The following is a 19,668-nucleotide window of genomic DNA, read 5'->3' on the forward strand; positions in this document are numbered from 1 at the left end:
ATAATCCCAGCAGCTCAGGAGGCTGAGGCAGGAGTATCACAAGTTCAAAGATAGCCTCAGCAACTTGGCCCTCAGCAATTTAGTGAAACCCTGTCTCAAAATTAAAAAATAAAAAGGGCTAGAGATGTGACTCAGTGGTTAAGTCCCTCTGAGTTCAAACTCTGGTCCCAAAAAATAAAAAGAAATAAACTAAAATAGATCCTCAAGCCAGTCTTTTACCAGGAACCACACTTACTAAGGAAAATTTAACTGCATGGTAAGCAAATGTTGTTACTCGGGGAAATAGTGCTTTGGGTGTTTTTTTTCCCATACTTGTTTGAACACATAATTAGTAGGTTGTATTGTTCTCTTAAATAGTTATTACCAAAGGGCTCAACATTTCCTTTCTAAAGTCTACATTTCACATATGTTACATAAACAAACTGTTAGTACTTAGAAGGATTTCATAGTATCATGATGGAGCTGGGACCTAAGAATGCATCAGCTCCCAAAAGTTAGCGGACTCCTCTGCCCTTCCTGCTGGGAAGGTAAGTTTGCTCCTCACAGGAATAATGACACACAAGGTATCCAAGCATCATCCAGGTAAGGCCCCTGCATCCATCATCTCAATACAGAGCCTGACCAAAGACCCAGATAAGGAGGCTTAGGTGCTCTTTCTATTTTCTGCACCTGGGCATCCCACCATCTTGCAGCCCAGCCTGTCCTGAACTTGAGCTCAGCTCAGATGAGTCTGAATCTATGGACCCAGCCTAATTGATCCACCAGCTGCATGCAGAGAAGAGACGGGAAACAACCCCTGGAGACCAGCCCATAAAGCCAGACTCTGGGGAGGTCAGCTGACCACAGAGGCCAGCCACAGGACGCCTGGACACTTCATTCTGGATCCTACCCATCAGGAACCAGAACCAAGGGAGGTTTCAACAATGACCAATCAGACTAGCTTTTGTCCCTCTCTGTGGGCAGGAGATAGATTTGAAAGGGAAACTGAAGTCCCTTCCCCCATAACTATCCAAAGTTTCTAATGTCAAATGGAGCTGTTATTTACTCAGGTTCCCAGGTAGAAATCAATAATCTCTGAGGAGTAGGGTGCCAGACAGGTCGTTTTTGAGAAAAACTATGATACAATCTCCTCAGAGAATTGAGCAGACTGTTCTGCGTTGCCACAGGAGGCAAAAGGAAAAGCTGGAAATAGAAAAGATCACTCATGAGAGAGACTGGGAAGAGTCCCTGAGATTTGTCAATCCAGAGCGATGTAATGCTTCCAAAATAATATTATTTATCTGTAGCTGTCAACACCATATCCTACAAAGTGTTAAAACATAAATTATTGGGATTTGTTTATTTGTACTTTTTCCTTCAACCCTACCTCCTTTTGAAGGTTATTTTTGTTTTTGGATTTTGTTTTTAAAGAGGAAAGGAGTAAGAAATATGAAAAAAAATCACAAAATTTTTCCCTAAAGTATTCCATTGCACTGAATTCTGTTCTTCCTTCCATGTTTCCCCCTCATCCCTGAGATGTATTTTCCAATATTCAATTCACATCAAGATAGACCTTTGCTACCTGAAAAGGCCGTACAAAAATCACCTAGGCACACCTAAAATAATTGCTCCAAATTCTTTCAGATTGGTAGCTGCTACCTCAGGGTGCATCCTGAGGTTTGAATACAAATGAAATACATCTGCCTGTTTCCCTAAACATTTGCACAAGCTGACTAAGGCCAAGGGAAACAGCAGCAAGGAAGAGCCATAAGGCATGAAGCTCTCAGTAGCCTTCCAGGTGACTCTGCAACGCTGACGTGGGTTGATTAAAAGGATAACTGGGACATGATGCTATTGGGGAGATGGTTGGGGAATCCTGATTAGCCCTGATGGCTCTGTGAGTGTTCCCACTGCCACAGCCACTACACAGAGGAGTCCATCAAGAGAAAGCCGCCTCCTGTTGTTTCAAGGTTAATGTGCATGAGCATTTCCTTCTCCTCACTGGAAATCAATAGTACCTGGCATTCAGGTTTGAACAAACCCACTGCAAGAGGAAATTTGTGAGGCAATGGGGACTTGTCAGTAAGGAATTATTGTTAATATTTTAGTTATGATAATGTTTGTGGTTATGTTTAAAAATAGAGTCCTGACGTTTTAGAAATACATATTGAAGTGTTTTGGAACAAATGATGTGATATGTGAGATTTTTGCCTCGAAGAACTCTAATGAGTTTGGGGGAAAGAAAGGAGAATAGGAAAAGTTAGGCTGCCCATTTGCTGATCATAGCTAAGACTAGTTGATAGGTACATGGGGTACATTTTGTTATTCTTTCCACTTTGTGGTACATTTCAAATTTTATATTACTTCTAAAGAGTACCCAGACACCTAGGCGAGAGGAAAACAGCAGCTCTCTCTCTCTCTGTCTCAGAGAGTATTTTATCCCTCAGTTCCTCACTGCCCAGATGATTTAATGTCAGCATTGAGAAGAAAGGGTGCATCCACACTATTTTTCTTTAAAACTACAGTCTTGGCCTCTATTTCTGTCAGCCTCAAGAGAGAAATTTAGCTTTTGATCACCTCCAAGAAACAGCATCCTTTGGGATATTGAAACTGACAAGAGACAGCTTACAAAATCTTATGGTTTACATTAAAAGTCTGAAGGCATCGCCGTGTTCAGGATCTAGGGGTTAACAGTGCATGACAAAGCACACGCTCTTGGTAAGAATTTAATTTAGCACAGCAATGGATGCCTTAAGAGACAAACTGGCAGTGATTCCACAGAGTGAGCAGAGAAGTGCGACTATAAAACAGAGGACAATTCCCCATCTCTAAGTTGCTCCCTCTCAAAACTGGGGATGCCTTAAAATCGTCTATAACCATTTTCCCAGCAATTTGAAGTCTAGAAATATATTCTAAGAAAAAACTGGGAAATGTACAAAAAGGGGTGGTGCACTTATGTTAATCACAGGAAAAAAAATACAGAAAAAACTGTTTTCCCTCGGTGGGAAACAGTTAACTAACGTCTTGATTAGACATATAATGAAATTATAAGAAATCTTTAAAAATGTTGTCTGAAATATAAACCTTTAGTAACATGAATTTTAGAATTTATAAACTCATATATGTTTTAAAACAAAATATGTGTGGTAAGAATAGCAAAGAGCTGTTATTATAATAAAATATTAGCAGTGGTATTTTCTGGTTGGTGATATCACATGTTTTTATTTTCTTCTTCATGGTTTTCTACCTAGTCTAAATTCCTTTATTTTCCCACCAATGAGTTTGCAATATATTAGGACACACAGCCCCACCCCACCCAAGAAAAAGCTTCTTTGCTTCTTTTGTGTGTGTGTGTGTGTGTGTGTGTGTGTGTGTTGTTAGGGATTGAACCCAGGGCTTTGGGCATGCAAGGCAAACACTCTACCAACTGAGCTATCCCCAACCCATAAAAGTTATTGTCTAAAGACAATAACAACAAAACCATAAAGACCCTTAAAGTAGGAAAGACCAGTTGCCAGAGCAGACAGAGGTCAAGGTGGAGAACCAAGCAAATAACCTCAGGCTAGGCAGCCAGAGGGGCAGCACTCTCATTTCTTTCCAAAGACATCTTGTGCTGAGTGAGTGCCCTTCCAGGCACTCACTGTTCATAAATGGGACACAATTTCTTGCCCTCAAGGGGTTTTCAGCCTAAATGAAGAAAAGGACACATTTATCCAAATAAAGGAAATGCATTACTGGGGGGAGTACAGGGGAAGGGCTGACCACTCACTGGCAGGAGGTGGGGTGGAAAGGACTACAGGTCAGGAAAAGACTTAGAGGAGGTGCTGAGGGAGGAGATGGATGAGTAACCCAGGCACAGGAGCCTGGTATGAGCAGCTGGGGGAAGGGGGCAGGCAATGAACATCCTAATCTTTCGGGGGGGGGGGGGGGGGTGGAACAGAAGCACAGATAAGAAGACATGGGGTAAGGCTAGGTTGGCCTGGAGTACCAAAGGCCTAGAAGACCCCACAGAAGCATCTGGGGGTACCAGGAAAATGAGGGAGGGTCTGGACCATCCCAAGATGAGTCAATCTGACAATATGCAGAGAACTAGCCATAGGTGGGTCTTACATTTTCTGAAGGCTTCCTGTGGACCAGCCACTATGCTCAACACTCTGTGCAGTTAGCTGTTTAAACATCGCAATACCCTAGAGGGAGACTGCTGTTATCCCAATTTTACAGATGCAGAAACTGATACTTAGTGTGGTTTAAGAATTTTCCCTAGTTCATAGAGCTAAGAAACAGCAGAGCTAAGAGTTCATGATGGACTATCTAACTCATCCCAGGTTTGGTGCTGGAGAGATGCTAAGATGGACTCTATTTTCTCCCTGGCTCTCTGTGATTTTTACAAATTCACAACTCAATTCCTCTTAAAAGGAAGTTGGATGATATACATCAAGGATAGAGCTATCTCTGCCAAAAATTAAAATAAAATGAGACTTTATGAAAAAGCCTGGGAGAAATAAGGTGAAACTGAATCAGCTAAGGGGCTTTTTTTCCCCCCAATTCAACAGAAACCATTAGGGAGTAGGTCATTTTGTTTTTGCTTTTTTAATAAGTAGACCCAGGTGAGAAATTTAAGAACCAAAGGGAAATCACAGGTGGGGAGGGATCCAATTTTAAATAGGAGAGAAGAACTGAGAATGCAAAACATTATCATTAAGTTGGGGAGATGTGGGAGATACACCCAGGTGGAGGCAGAGGGAAATCTCCAGTGACACCCACATTATTTAAGAAAATGAAGAAATTAGCATCTATGAAGACTTGATGCCAGGGAGCAAAAATAAGAACCGTAAACCAAGATTAATTTACTAAGCAACTATACAACTATAGTAAAATAGACAAAAACATTTAAAAAAAAAAAAAAGCTATGGCCCAAGAAGCTTCTCTCTTATGTGAGGAACACACACAATTTTATACATGAGCATTGCAAATAAAAGGAACAGCTAATGGAGTCTAAAACTAAACGTAACTAAATGAGCTTTGCCTTCAATGTGGCAAATAAAATTAAAAGAGTGGCTTATTCCAAGCTGGAGAACAGGGTGAATAAAGCCTAAGAAATATCCAGAATGCAAGAAGGATTTCCAGAGGACAGAGTAGGGTTGTAATTTGGGGAGCAAAGCTAATTCTGGAAATGAGGATAATTTATAATTAATTATTATAACAGGAAACATGGGAAATAATTAACCCTTATTGAGCATCTTCTCTGTGTCAGACACGGCTTGACCACTTCATTTATTTCATCCTGATGACCCTGTGAGATAGGTAATTATCTCCATTATAAATATGACAAAAATCAAGGCCCAGAAAAACACTCTTGAAAAAAGCCCCACAGCAAGTTAATGGACCCATACTCAAGACTTTTCCACCTGCTTCTATTTTCCCCTTCATTAATATAGCACTGACTGTGTGCTCAATGTGAATACTGCATGGTCACCAGTGATGTGTGCCTGATTATAGCAACTCTATTGGGTTCACTCATTCCAGGATTTGAGGGTATACCTATAGGAAACCACAAATGCATTTACAGGGTATAGAAACATCTCTGAATTTAGGGCACAGAGGAATGAAGGACTGATATATCTTGACACTACTAAATTAGAATGTATGTCAAAGTGACTGACTAAACTATTTAAAACTTTGGCTTAAGATGTTACCGCTTTTAGATGAGAAGGAAAAATGGTACCACCACTTTGGAAAACAGATTGGCAATATCTTATAGAATTAAACATATAGTTACCATATGATTCAACAATCTCACTTCTGGGCATTTACCCAAGAGGAACAAAATTTTATGCTCACACAAAATCTATACACAAAGGTTTATAGTAGCTTTACTCCTAATCACCCCACAATGGAAACAACTCAAATGTCCCTCCACAGGGAAATGGATAAATAAACTGTGGTATGTCTGTATAGTGGAAAACTACTATGTAAAAATAAATAAATAAACAAGTAACACTCAAGTAAATCTCAAAGAATCATTAAGCAAAAGAACCCAGACTCAAAAAAGATACTTCTCAATATATGATTCCATTTTATGACAATCTGGAAAAGGCAAAATTATACAGAAAAGAACACATTTGTGGTTGGGAGAACATAAGGGCTTTTTGGGAGTGGGGGCGGGGGTCAATAGAACTGTTTTGTATCTCAATTATGATGGTGCGTAGTAAGCCCTCAAAGACATCCACACCCTCTAGGCCCCAGAAATGTTAATGGTACATGGTAAAAGGGACTTTGCACATGGAAATACAAAGCAATTAAGGTTGCTCATCACTGACCTTAAGACTATCTCAGATTTTGGGGGGAAGGGGCTCAATGTAAACACATGGGATCTCAAAAATGGAAGAGAAAGGCAGAAGAGTCAGTGACAGGAGAGGTTCAGAGAATGAGGACTCAATCCACAGTTGCTGGCTTTAAAGATTGAGGAAGGGGGTCAGGTGGCTAGGACCCAAGTGTGGCTTCTGGATGCTAAGAACAGCTTTTAGCTAATATTCAGCAGGAAAAGGGATATCAGACCTACAAGGAAGTGAATTCTGCCACCAACCTGAATGAACAATACCTAGATTCTCCCTAGACCCTCTAGAAAAGAACACAACCCTGCCAACACTTGGATTTTGACCTTCTGAGATGCAAAAAAGAGAAGCCAGCTGCCCTACGGACCTATAGAGGCTATGAGATAATAAATTTTGTTATTTTAAGCCCCTAAATGTGTGGTCATTTGTTAGAGCAACAATAAAGCACTACTACAGGAGAATTGCCAAACCCTGGGTATATATCAAAATCATAGAGCTGTACTCTAAAAAAAAATGATATTACTATACACATTTTAAAATTTAATGTTCTTACTTTGAAAGACCTGTAATTACTGTGAACCAAAAGAAAAGTTCTAGGATGTAGCCATATTTCTTTACTTTTTTAGTCCTTAATCTCCAAAATACTAATCAGGCCTGATTTGGTCTCAGTCCCAGGCCCTCCCTTCCCTGTCCATCCTCTGCTGAGAACTAATCTAAGCTTCCTGTGACCAAGGTCACTGTCCTTACCACTGTCCAGTTCAGGGTTGGGTCTAACATTTTGTTGCAGCTCTCAAACAGGTCAGAGCTTAGATTGTCTCAGGAGGAAGCACTAGACATTAGCAAGACTTGGAGTCTCAGGACCGCAAACAAGAGAAAAACCCAACAATAAAAAAACTGAAATGAGAAAGACTACTTCAAAGAACTACTGGGAACTCATCAAGTCAGAGATCTTCCATCAACACAGTCACTTCAAAACCACTAGGCAGAGCCTGAAGTAATGGATGACTCGCCAGGACTTTTAGCAGCTAATAGAGGACTACTCTGAGGAATGCTATAACCCTAATACTTTTCTCTGAAGAGTTGATATGTTACAGAAAGGAGCTCCTTCCCTAATGGCTAGCCCACCCCACCCTCCACTTCTAGCTCACTGTCAGTGCCATTAACTCTCCTAATTTTTAATAAAGCTGAATGCAGTTTTTCCCAATTTTCTTATAACACTTTTAGTATAATGTTATTTTATCAGACCTACTCAGAAGAATGGCATTTCTCTTTAAAACTGTTATAACTACTTCCCACAGCCTACAATCAATCAAAAGTTCCATAAAGTAAGTATGTCAAAGGGAAGATTTCCAGAATCAACAAACAGATCAATAAATATTTAAGTGCCTTCTACGAACAAGGCTCTGAGAAGTACAAAGAAGCACAACATGAGTAATCCTTATCTCTACACATGGCTTACAATGGTCCCAGACCTGCGATCAAAACAAATAATAATCAATAATCGAAGGGGAAAAACTGTAAGATGATATACAAAATAAATACTTCAGGGGTTAAAAGTGGGTGAGATTAAAGGTCAGGGAATAAAAGCTTTTGCATAGGAATGGTGGAGGTGATTCCTCCAAGAAAGGCCATTTTCTTAAAAGAGAAATCTAGAATCTCCACCTACAAAATCTCTCCCTGGGCACTACACTTCCATAACAATTGAACAGGACTTTAAAGAAAAAAGTGAACTTAGGGGAAAAAAATGAACTTAGTTTCAAAAATAAGGAATTTCTGAGGTTCTGAATTCAGACTAATAGCTAACTCCACCAAAATTCATTCTTAACTGGTCTCTCTACTCAGTGAAAATGGGTACATACCTGGATTTCTGAGAACCCTCCTGGGACAGGTTCTAACTGAACCAACTTAGTGTCTATCTACCTGGAGTATAAAACAGAATACAAGCTTCCAGAACTGTCTTTAGATCCATGTTATTAATTAGGAACGGGAAAGTTTCTAGCATGAGCCAATCCAAGTCTCAACACACTGTAGCATCTGGCAATCTTTTGTTCTATACTCTAACTCACCAAAAAAAAAAAAAAAAAAAAAAAAAAAAGCATACAGTAACATTTATAGCAGCACTATCCAGACTAGCCCCAAGTGAAAACTATCCAATTATCTATAAATAATTAATGTTTAAATAAATAGATATATTTGTTTCATGGAATACTACAGAATAAGGATAAATTTGTTGAGAATAATGCTCATCACAATGAACATAAAAGAATATACTATAGAATTTTATGTATATAAAATTTAAAAAAATAAAACTAATCATAAGTCAGAATAGTGGTTACCCTAAGTCAAGGGAAATTAAGGACTGGAAGGAATAATGGACATTAGGGTGCTGAAATGTCTGTTTCTTGGTCTGTAAAGTGGTTATAGGGAGCATTTACTTTGTAAAAAGTCATCAAGCTGTACACTTAGTGATAACCTTTTTCTATATGAATGCTTTATTTCTGGGACTGGGATGTAGCTTAATGGTAGAACACCTGCCTAAGCACAAAGGCCTGGGTTCCATCCCCACCACAATCACCCAAAAAATGAAGACTTTATTTCAACAAAAAGTTTTCCTTTAAAAAAAAAAAAAGAAAAGTGTCCACTTTATTAAAGTATTCTACTAGGATGATCAATACTTGTTTTCCAATTGAAGAGCAACATGTGTATTTGCATCAACAATTTTTGTTTCTATTTCTCATTTATGTGTGAGTCTAATTTAGTCAATACCATGCATATTTATATGGGAAAAAATATATACTCGATGTCATAGTATTAAAAAAAGAAAACTAAAATTAACCATTTCTGCACACACAGATTAAAGACAATGCACTTTGGAATGGGGAAGTAAGGCGGAATGGGAAAAAGGGAGGGGAAGAAGCAGCAGTAGAGAAGATGGTGAGAACTTTAAAGCCTCTGATGGGAAGGTGACAGGGTCACCAGAGCATGCATATTTAAAAAAAAAAATGTTACAAGGCAAGGGGCAGGAACTAGATGTCCCCAGCAACTCCCACTCTATGTGAAATAGAGGATCAGACTGGGCACACTCTCATTGAAAGCTCTAACCATATCACTAACCCATATATGCCATTAACTGTAGAATTTCCTTCTGTCAATAACTGTAGCAAATACATTTTTTCTACAAGTTAACCCTAAGCAGAGAGAAAACCCCTTCTCCTGCCCTCATAGGTCAAGTCTCAAAATGAATGTCCATCCACAAAGCATTTGGAGGTCAGGATTTCCAGGTAGCTTGAAAATGAAGAGGGAAGGGGTATTCAAGAGGAACTGTGCTCTTAGACTAGGTATAAGTTAAAACCTCGATGCCAAAGCCTTGCCAAGGGACCTCTATTGCAGAGAGCGCCCATTTACCGTTACAAGCCAGCACCTGCTAGTCCGGGGGCCTTTCGCAGGACTGCAGCAGACAACCTTGCCAAAGATTCTGGGTAGAGCCTGGACGGGTAAAAGTAGGCCTCTGGAGATTGAGAAAGGCCGGGAGTCTTCCTAAGATACCCTCAGAAAATTGTCACCTGTCAATCACTTGACCTAAATACACTAGTCACTTGGGGGGGATAAGGGGGGGAGGGGGTTAGTTGGAGCATGCTCAGTGATCGGGATGACATCACTTAATCAATGCTAGGGACGGGAAGGCTGCATCAGCAGCCTGGAGCGGGCTGCCAGGAACGTGTCAGCAGGGACCGAGTGTCTCGCATTAACTCGGTCCCTCCCCACGCCTTCCATACAAAGGGGGCACGGTCAGCCACTCACTCTAGGGACAGAGAACCGGGAACGGGAGAAGAGGCTAGGCAGGTTTATTTCGTTTGACATATTCCTTTAAGAACTAAAAATCACTGGTATTCCTCACTACCACCAGCAGCCTGAGCTGCAAAGAGGGAGCGGAGTTGGGGGAGGGGAAATAAGGGAGACTAGGTGATCAAGACAGAAGGGGCTCCAGCAACACACAGTAACAACTTCTTTAGCACAGAGGTGCTATTTGATTGCTCTCTGGACTTCCTCTTCGCACCGACTCCTCTCCACCCAGCGCAACCCACATCAGAGGGTGTGTGGACACCAGGTGTGTGTGCGGGGGAGGGGGGGGGATCGTCCCTGCAGGGAAGGCACACATACAGGGCAGCCTGGAGTGACAGGAAGCAGAAGGAGGCACACCAGGCCTTCCGAGGACATCAAGACCACCAGTGTGCCCCTCCACCCTCCACCTTCAACTCGCAGGGCAAGGTGAAACATCCCGGGCAGCCACGACTACAAGACTGCGGAAGCTCCAAGTCAGCCAAGGCTAGGATTTTTCCTTTTTCTTTCTTTCTTTCTTTTCTTTTATGCTAAGGTCGTGCAAAGAAACAAAATGTTCGCTAAATCGAACTGATGCCTGGAAGCATTTGTGGGTTGCAGAGCTTATACTTTTAAGGGGGGGCCTGGGCACCGGGCTAGAGGGCAATCCGAACACGTTACCCACGCGGAGGCGAGTGTGGGGAACAATAGGCCCACCCGGGCCCCCACCCCGTGAACAATGGCGGATCCGAGCCCTTCCTCGCCCCCCACCCCCACCCCCGCCACCCAGGGCCCGCCTCGCTGTCCCCAGTATCCCCTCCACCAGCCAGAGAAGGAACCATTGGGTGGGGCAAGAGGGGTCTCCCGTGGTGTCCACCCAGGAGGCCAGCCCCGCAGGAATGTCCGAAGGGGCGGCCCGAATTCTCTGCTCCTTTAGGGCGTCTGGGCGCCGGGCTGCGTCGGGAAGAAGGGGAGGCCAGACGCCCAGACCACTTACCCCGATCACCACGGTCTCGTCGCCTTTGAATTTGGGGATGAATTTGTCCCCACGAAGGATCTCCGCCTCGTTGAGGGGCCGGAACCGGCACATCACTTTGATGCTGCATTCGGCTGGATCCGCCATCTCGGCCGGCCGCAGGGAGGGGGCGCGGGGATGGGTGGGGGGTCGGGGCTGGGCACCACAAGCGAGGAGGCCACGAACCGCACCGCCCGCAGCTAGGCCGCCTCCTGCAGCCTCCCACGACGCTTCTCAGCAGGTCATCGCGAACTCGGCCAGCTGGGCAGCTCGGGTCGCTCGGAGACCGGGAAGGTGGGCAACCTATCAGCTTCTCGCCCCGCTGGCTGCAGACCTCCTGCCCTAGGCCTGCCCTGCCGCTGCCCTGCGCCCCCGGCCCACCTGCCCGCGACCACGCGGAGGGCGGACAAGGCGATGCGCAGGGAGCGAGCCTCGCCCGGCTCAGACCTCCCGGGCTCCTGCGCGCTCAGCCATCCTGCATCAGCACCAGCGCGCTCCACCGCCTCCCGGCCCGCCCCTCGGCCCCGCCCTCCCCCTCGGCCCGCCCCAGGAGGGTGACATCAGTGCGAAATCCGCTCGCCCCCGCCTGGGACCTGAGCGCGGCGCATTCCGGGACTTGTAGTCGTTCTATCACTAGGTCGAAGGATGCTTGGGGCTACCTTGCGGGGACAAGATTGTGCCTGGATGCGACTTGAGAGAACTGCAGGTCTGGTCTGGCTGCCCAAACCAAGAATAGGATGGAACTCATATCCAATATTCCAAAATCTCTATAAATAACCAGGTTTTTGCCAACTCTTCACAAAGATGATCCCCAAAAAGAATCACTACTTAAGACAGTATACAACCGAACAGTTACTGAGTATTTTCTCTGTGTTAAAGAGTTTTGTAAGAGGTATGAGGAAGCGGGGCGTGGGGGGAGGGGGCGATGAGATTTGCATGGGTATTTGGAAACCAGTTAGACCTGAAAATGCCTCTTCAGAGAGCAGTTCATAATATATTTTGGCTCAGGGGCTCCTTTAATAGCTGGTGAAAGTTAGAGACCTTTGCCAAAGTAAATAATAATAATAATAATAATAAACCTATGCACATTCCACAGATTTAACAGACTATTTCGAACAGTTGCAGTACAACTGAAGCCTGCCAATGAATCCCAAGTTTAAAACATCTCTCTATTAATTATTTCAATTTAGTGAACCTCTGCCTAGTGGTTACTAAAAGAGTATAAGCAGAATGTATACAGAATTGTGTCTAAATTTCTATACAGGATATGCCCAGACCCTATGATCAATTTTTTTTCCTACTTTATTTAGCTTTATCTCTTGCCACTTCTTATCATGATGTTTATACTCTGGCAAATACCAAACTACTTGTATCTTCCTGCATTCACCTCTTGCTCTGCTTGCTTATGATATTCTGTTTAGGTCATTTGCTCTCCTGGAGTCACCCATTCCATCTCAATTAGTAAGTATATTAGGGGTTTTATGGGAACCCAACTGGAGCCATTGAGGCAAAGGAAGACCTTATCAGAAGAACACAAATTGATCTCACTTATTCAATAAGTAATTAAACAACTGAACCAGAAGGCAGGGTACTGTCAGGTAGCCTGTTCTCTCAGCATATTGGCCTCACTCTTTCTCACTCAAGACTACTCCTTCACATGTCAAAAAACCCAGCTGCCAGTAGCCAATCCCCCTCTCCCCATACTGGGGATGGAACCCAGCAGCATTCTACCTCTAAGTTCTATTCCCAGTCTTTCTAAGTTGCCCAATATAAAGAGCAAACTGTGCTCTGCTCTGAGTTACGTCACGATATACAGTACAACAGTTTTCAGGCTATGCCTGAACCTTCATTACTCTACTATATAAAGCAGTAGTTTGCCATAAGCTACTCCATTCTGAGTTTAAGTGCTGAGGTAGAATGCCTCTACACCTTGTTTGTATAAGTAAACAACTACCATCTGCCTGGCACAACCAAAAGGCATAATCTGATACTCATGCTAATAAGAATGACCACCTGTGAACTTACCAAATTAATCAGCAGCATGTGGATGTACAGTATATCAAACTCATCAGAAAAACCAGTACCATGAGTTTACTGAACATAGCAGATCACCAAATGATATAAACCCCTAACTCAAGACCTATAAAAGGGGTATCACCCTAAGACTGAACATGGTAGCGCCCTGACCCTGTCACATGGTCACTCCTTACCAGCCTTGCCCAGGAAAACTGCCACAGTGGCAAACTTCCAAATCTCTGTCCTCAGGCTTTAGCAGAGTGCAATTTCTCCTGCCCTTTATGACCACAGTCAAAATTGACACTGTGATACTGCCATCTAGACCTTGACCTAGAAGAAGTTCCTGCAGTTTGACAGCACTGCAGACAGAACAAGTTCTTTGGTTGGTTCTTAATATTATCTGATCACCCGCAGTGACTCTACATTCATATCTGCTCTCTGCCTTTGCTCTCAATTCAGCCTTTTGAGCCCCTGTGGCTGCCTTAACGTTTTCACAGCATTTCTGCGTGCGTGCGTGCATGCATATGTCTTTAGTGTTATAGATATTAAAAATTAAGACTGGAACAAAAGAACCTGTGACTGCCCTGCTTATGACTACTAAGTGACCCACAAATATTCAGTGAACTGAAGCTGATGAAAATAGTGTAACCTGGGAATTTGTCATTCCATAAATTCTGACATTGTGAAAATGTGTTACATCTATGTTAATGGTATAACACTCTCACCACACACTGGGCTGGCCTTGAACTTGCTATCCTCAACCTCCTAAGTAGTTGGGATTACTGGCAGGTACTACTGCATCAGGCTCTGGTATCATTATTCAACATCTACCACTAGATAAAGTTAGATGTTTATTCTGCATTTTGATTTGAAGAATCCTAGGAAAAGTCTATGAATGGCTTAGACCCCTAGACCACTCAACTAGAGTCACGGACTTATAATACAGGAATCCCATAGTGGGATATTCCCAGAAAAGGGTGGAGCCCAGCTGGCAGAACAATTGGGTGTCCACTCTTACCTTTCTAGCACTCCCTTCCCCTCCAAGACACAGTTTAGCCCTCCTTTCTCAGGAATACTTCCCTGACTATCTAAACAGCCACACAAGATTGGCAGTCCTCACTTATGTCCCCTTAATTTCCTATATCTATCTCTATCACTACACTTGAGCAGTGCAATCTGCCTCTAATACTGAGGCAGGGCTGAAGAAGGAATCCATCCTAGAATGAGGCTACATCTGAGTTTGAATCCCACACTTACAAGATGCATCCTATGGCAAGTTATTCAATTTCCTTAGCACCCAGTTTCCTCATCTCCGTCATTGAAATAGCAATAACATCATAATATTGGAGCAAATGAAAAGAAATGATACTTCAAAAGTGGCTAGCATAGTGTGTGAATATACTTGACATAATCTCTTAAATTTTAGTTACTATTATCACTATTACCAGGTGCTGAATAAGTAATTATAAAATAATTGGTTATTCAGTTAATTTTCAGAATACAACTGTTGCTTAAATCCAGGTACACCTGGGAATGCAAGTGCTCTGCCTAGGGGAGAAAATAAGTCCAACGGACCCACTAAATTGAACTTTTATGAACCGTTATAAACAGTACCAATTCGGCTTCCTCTTCTCAGATGCAGAAGTAGTTTTAAAAAGACCTGAGGGCCAGTGGATGCCATGGTACATGCCTGTTATCCCAGAGACCAGATCTCAAGTTCAAGGCCAACCTCAACAACCTAGCTAAGCAACTAAGTGAGACCCTGTCTCAAAGGAAAAAACAAAAGGGGCTGGAAATGCAGTTCATTGGTTAAAGCACCTCTGGGTTCAATCCCCAGTACCAAACAAAACAAAACAAAAAAAACCCAAGTGCCACTTTCCAGTCCGTTTTCACATTAAGTAGTTCTTAGGTTGTGACTCAGAGCCCTGCCATCTGTAGTGGTTAGCTTCTGCTGTGGGTGTTGCTGGTGCCCTCAAAATTCATGTTGAAAATTTGGTCCCCACTATAACAGTGTTCAGAGACTGTGAGGCATTTAAAAGGTGATGAGGTCATTAAGAGGGATTAATGCTGTTTTAGTTTGAATCTGGAATATCTCTCAAAGACATGAATTGAAGGGTTGGTCCCCAGTGCAGGAATGTTCAGAGGTGGGGTTTTGGGGGAAATGATTTGATTATGAGAGTTCTGTCCTCACCAATGGATTATTCTATTGATGGATTTGTGGCTGAATGAACTATTGGGAGGTAATGAGAATGTAGGAGGTGAGACCAAGTTGAAAAGTGGGCCTTTGGAGATATGCTCTTGGGACCTATATCTTGTGCCCCTCCACTTTTCCCATCTTCCTTCTCTCCACCTGCCCCCACTCACCACTAGAAGGTGAGCAGGTTTTCTCTGTCATGCCCTTCTACCATGATGATCTGCCTCACCATAGGTCCAGAAACCATGGAGCCAGCAGAACAAGGACTTAATCCTCTGAAACCATGAGCTAAAATATATCCTTGCTCCTTTAGGTTGCTTTTCTCAGGGATTTTGTCACAGCAATGACTAGTGTAAATGTCTTTGTTCCAGGATAAGTTCTTACTCTCGTGGGACTGTGGATTAGTTACCACAAAAGTTGTTTATTATAAAGCAAGTTTGGCTTCCTCGGCTCCCTTTCTTGCTTCCTCTCTTACCATGTGAGCTTATTCACAGATGCCCACTTACTTCTGCTTTTGCACCATGTTTGAAGCAGCAAGTTGCCTTCACCAGAAGCCAAATAGATGCCTGTACCATGCCTGTAGACTTCCAGAACTATGAGCCAAAAAAACTTGTTTTGTTGTTGTTGTTTATTTGTTTTGGAATTTCATGCATTTTGCTATAGCAAAATAAAACAACTTCATTAAATACTGGAGGGGATAGCAGTTTGTCTGCGCCTATCAGAGGACCAGACCTCACATATAGGGGTTTATCTGAGGAGGTCAGAATCATGGATGACCTGGGGTATACAAGGATCTGCCTGGGTGTCCCTGGGCTCCCTATGTATCACTGGACTCACTCTTTATTCACCCTTTTATCTCTCCATTGTCAACTATTAACTGCTTACATGACACTTGCTACCACTCTGTAAACTCAGATTTATTAAGTGAACCCTTTTCAAGGGGGCGATTCCCATTTAAGGAGAGGTTGCAAGTCATTGCCCTCAGACAACTTAGAAATAAGTCAGATTACAGAAGATAAAGATTTCATTGGTGTCCAAGAAAGCTTAATAGAGGAACAAGCTAAATAGAATTTTTAAAAAATTTTTGAAGGGCCACCAAAATACAAGAAACAAGCCAGGAATGGTGGCACACATCTGTAATCCCAGCAGCTCAGGCGGATCTCAAGTTCAAAGCCAGACTCAGCAACTTAGGCCCTAAGCAATTTAGCAAGACCCTGTCTTAAAATAAAAATAAAATAAAATAGGACTGGAGATATGGCTCCATGGTTAAGTGTCTTTGGGTTCAATCCCTGGTACCAAAAACAGAAGAAAAACAAAAACAAGAAACAAGAGGGGAAAAAAACGGATAAATTTAACTACCTCAAAATTCAAGACCTTTAGCCAGGCACGGTGGTTCACACCTGTAATCCCAGTGACTGGGGAGATTGAACCGGGAAAGTTGTAAATTCAAAGCCAGCTTCAGCAACTTCAGTGGGACCGTGGATCAAAATAAAAAACATAAAAAGAGCTGGGGGTGTAGCTCAGTGGTGGAGTGCCCCTGGGTTCAATCATCACTATTACAAAAAAAAAAAAAAGAAGAAAGAAAGAAAAAAGTTTAAATTTTGCACATCAAAGAACACTATCAACAGAATGAAAAGACAACACCCAGGCATTGGGAGAAAATCTTTGCAAATCATATATCTGATAGGAGGTTATTATAAACAATGTAAGGAAATTTGACAACCAAAAAACAATCAATTTGATTTTTAAAATGAGCAAAGAGGGCTGAAGGTATAGCTTAATGGTAGAATGCTTGCCTAGCATGCCTTAAGCACTGGGTTCGATCCCCAGCATCAAACAATAAATAAAATAAAACAGAGCAAAGGAATTGAATAGACATTTGTCCAAAGAAGATAAACAAATGATTCAATCCCCAGTACCACAAAGAAGAAAAATATAGATAGATAGATAGATGACCAATAAGAACATGAAAAGATGCTCAAGCTGGGAAATAGCTCAGTGGCAGAATGTTTACCCAGCAGGCAGAAGACCCTGAGTTCAGACTCCAGCACCACAAAAAAAGAAAAGAAAAAAAGTTCAATATCACTAATCATTAGGGAAATGCAAATCAAAAGCACAGTGAAATTATAATTATCACTTCATGCCCATTAGGATAACTACTATCAACACACATACACACACACACACACACTCTCTCTCTCTCTCTCTCTCTCTCTCTCTCTTCAATAAGGATATGAATAAATTGAAACTCTTGTGCACTCTTGGTGGGAGTTTAAAATGATACAACTGCTATGGAAACATTCTATCAGTTCCTCAAAAAGTTAAACATAAAATTACCATGTGATCCTATAATTCCACTTCTAGGTATACTCTCCCAAAGAATTAAAATCAGGCACTCAAACAGGTGCATCCATATTATTATTCCTAATCACCAAAGGTGAAAGCACCCCAGTTTCCATCAACTGATGAATGAATGAACAAAATGGAGCCCATGCATGCAACGGAATATCATTCAGCCTCAAAAGGGAAGGGAAGCCTGACACATGAATAACATGGGTGAATCCAGGACCTTATGTTAAGCAAAACAAGCCATTCACAAAAAAACAGCTATGTATATCCCTCGGCACCTGTGAGTGATTGGTTCTAGAACCCCCTCTCCCCACAGATAACCAACTTTACACAAGACCCTCATATAAAATGGTATGGTATTTGTATACAACCTACACACATTTTCCTATATACTTTAAATAACCTCTAGATTATTTATAATGCCTAATACAATGAAAATATTATATAAGTAGTTTTGATACTGTATTGTTTAGGGGATAATGACAAGAAAAATATCCGTTCATGCTCAGTATACACACAATACTTTTTTACAAATATTTTCCATCTGCAGTTGGTTGAATCTACAAATGGGGAATCTATGGAGGCAAAGAGCCACCAGTAACGGGATTGGGGGACAGTACATGCCTGTAATCCCAGGGATTGAGGAGGCTGAGGCAGAATAATCACAAGGTTGAGACCAGCCTCAGCAATCTAGTGAGATATTGTCTCAAAATAAAAAATAAAAAAGTCTGGCAACGTAGCTCTGTGGTAAAACACCCCTGGGTTCAATCCCTGATACTAGTGCTACTACTACTAATAAAGGGCCTACAGTATTATATGATTCCATGTGATCCCTGCGTTTGTAGACACAGGAAGTAGAATATTGGTTGCCAGGGGGTTGGGGAGAAATGGTAAGTTATTATTTAATAGGTACACATGATGTGATGCTATATATTCTTTTATTTTTGTTCACAATTCCTGGCTCATAATTCCCACAGCCCTTGTTATTTCCTCCCATCCTTGGCTCTGAAAGCAGCTTCAAAACAGTTTCAGAGCATCAGAAGTGAAAGGCAGTCTTTTGTTATAATGTTGAGGCACATTGGCCTCAGAAGAAGTCTTCAGAAATTAAAATCTCTCTTGCTGACCTCCTGTCTTCCTCCCACCTGTTCCTATTTCTGCCAAGTTTGGCCATAAGCTATTATTTCTCTTCTCCAGGGGAGGTCATGGAAACCAAAAGTATACTCTAACCTTCTGCCTTTCTCTCATGGACCTGGTCATAAAGAAGTTCTGTGATGATAAGACTCCCGTTTCAGAAGAGGTTCTGCCCCATACCCTGGAGGAAGGAATGCCGCACAGAGAGGCCAAGAAGAATCTGAACAGACAGGCCTTGCTGGGTTCCCCCTCTGGCTCTACCAGCATAGATCACATCCTTTTTGTCCAGTCACATTTCGACACGCTTGTGGATGCTTCAATCACGCCTAAGTGAAGAAGTCTCCATAAAAACCCAAAGGATAAGCCAAGCATGGTGGTGAAGCCTGAAATCCCACCAACTCGAGAGACTGAGGCAAGAGAATCACAAGTTTGAAGCCAGCCTCAGCAGCTTAGACAGGCCCTAAGGAACTTAGTAAGACCTGGTCTCAAAACAAAATATAAAAAGGCTGGAGATATGGCTCAGTGGTAGAGCACCCTGGGTTCAATCCCCAGTATTAAAAAAAAATGAAATAAAACCCCCGAAGAATGAGATTCAGGCAGCTTCAGGATAGTGGAGCCCCTGGAGGCCCAGAGGAAGGTGAACAAGGACTCATCCACGTGCCAGGAGGGTGGAACACCCTCATTCCATGGGAAATCCCTCCACGAAGCCCTCGCCCCTTTAATGCCTGCAATAATTGATAAACATGGCTCCCTGAATGCTGTGAGCTGCTTTTCCTCTTCTCAAGTCATTTGTCCCTCTGATTTGGCACCTGATTGCTGCTTATAATAAC

At 42.4% G+C, this 19,668-nt stretch overlaps 1 protein-coding gene across 1 annotated transcript in view; it reads right to left on the reverse strand.

Annotated features, from left to right (window-relative positions):
- Kif5c (kinesin family member 5C) overlaps window positions 1-11,256 on the reverse strand; it is a 136,935-nt gene extending 125,679 nt beyond the window's left edge. Inside the window, exon 1 of the mRNA XM_027938012.2 lies at window positions 11,131-11,256. Within this exon, the coding sequence (XP_027793813.1) occupies window positions 11,131-11,256 (126 nt within the window). The remainder of the gene's footprint in view (window positions 1-11,130) is intronic.
- Between the last annotated feature and the right edge of the window lie 8,412 nt (window positions 11,257-19,668).

Source organism: Marmota flaviventris, chromosome 11 (genome assembly GCF_047511675.1).
Source record: "Marmota flaviventris isolate mMarFla1 chromosome 11, mMarFla1.hap1, whole genome shotgun sequence".
In the NCBI taxonomy this organism is placed as follows: Eukaryota; Metazoa; Chordata; class Mammalia; order Rodentia; family Sciuridae; genus Marmota; species Marmota flaviventris.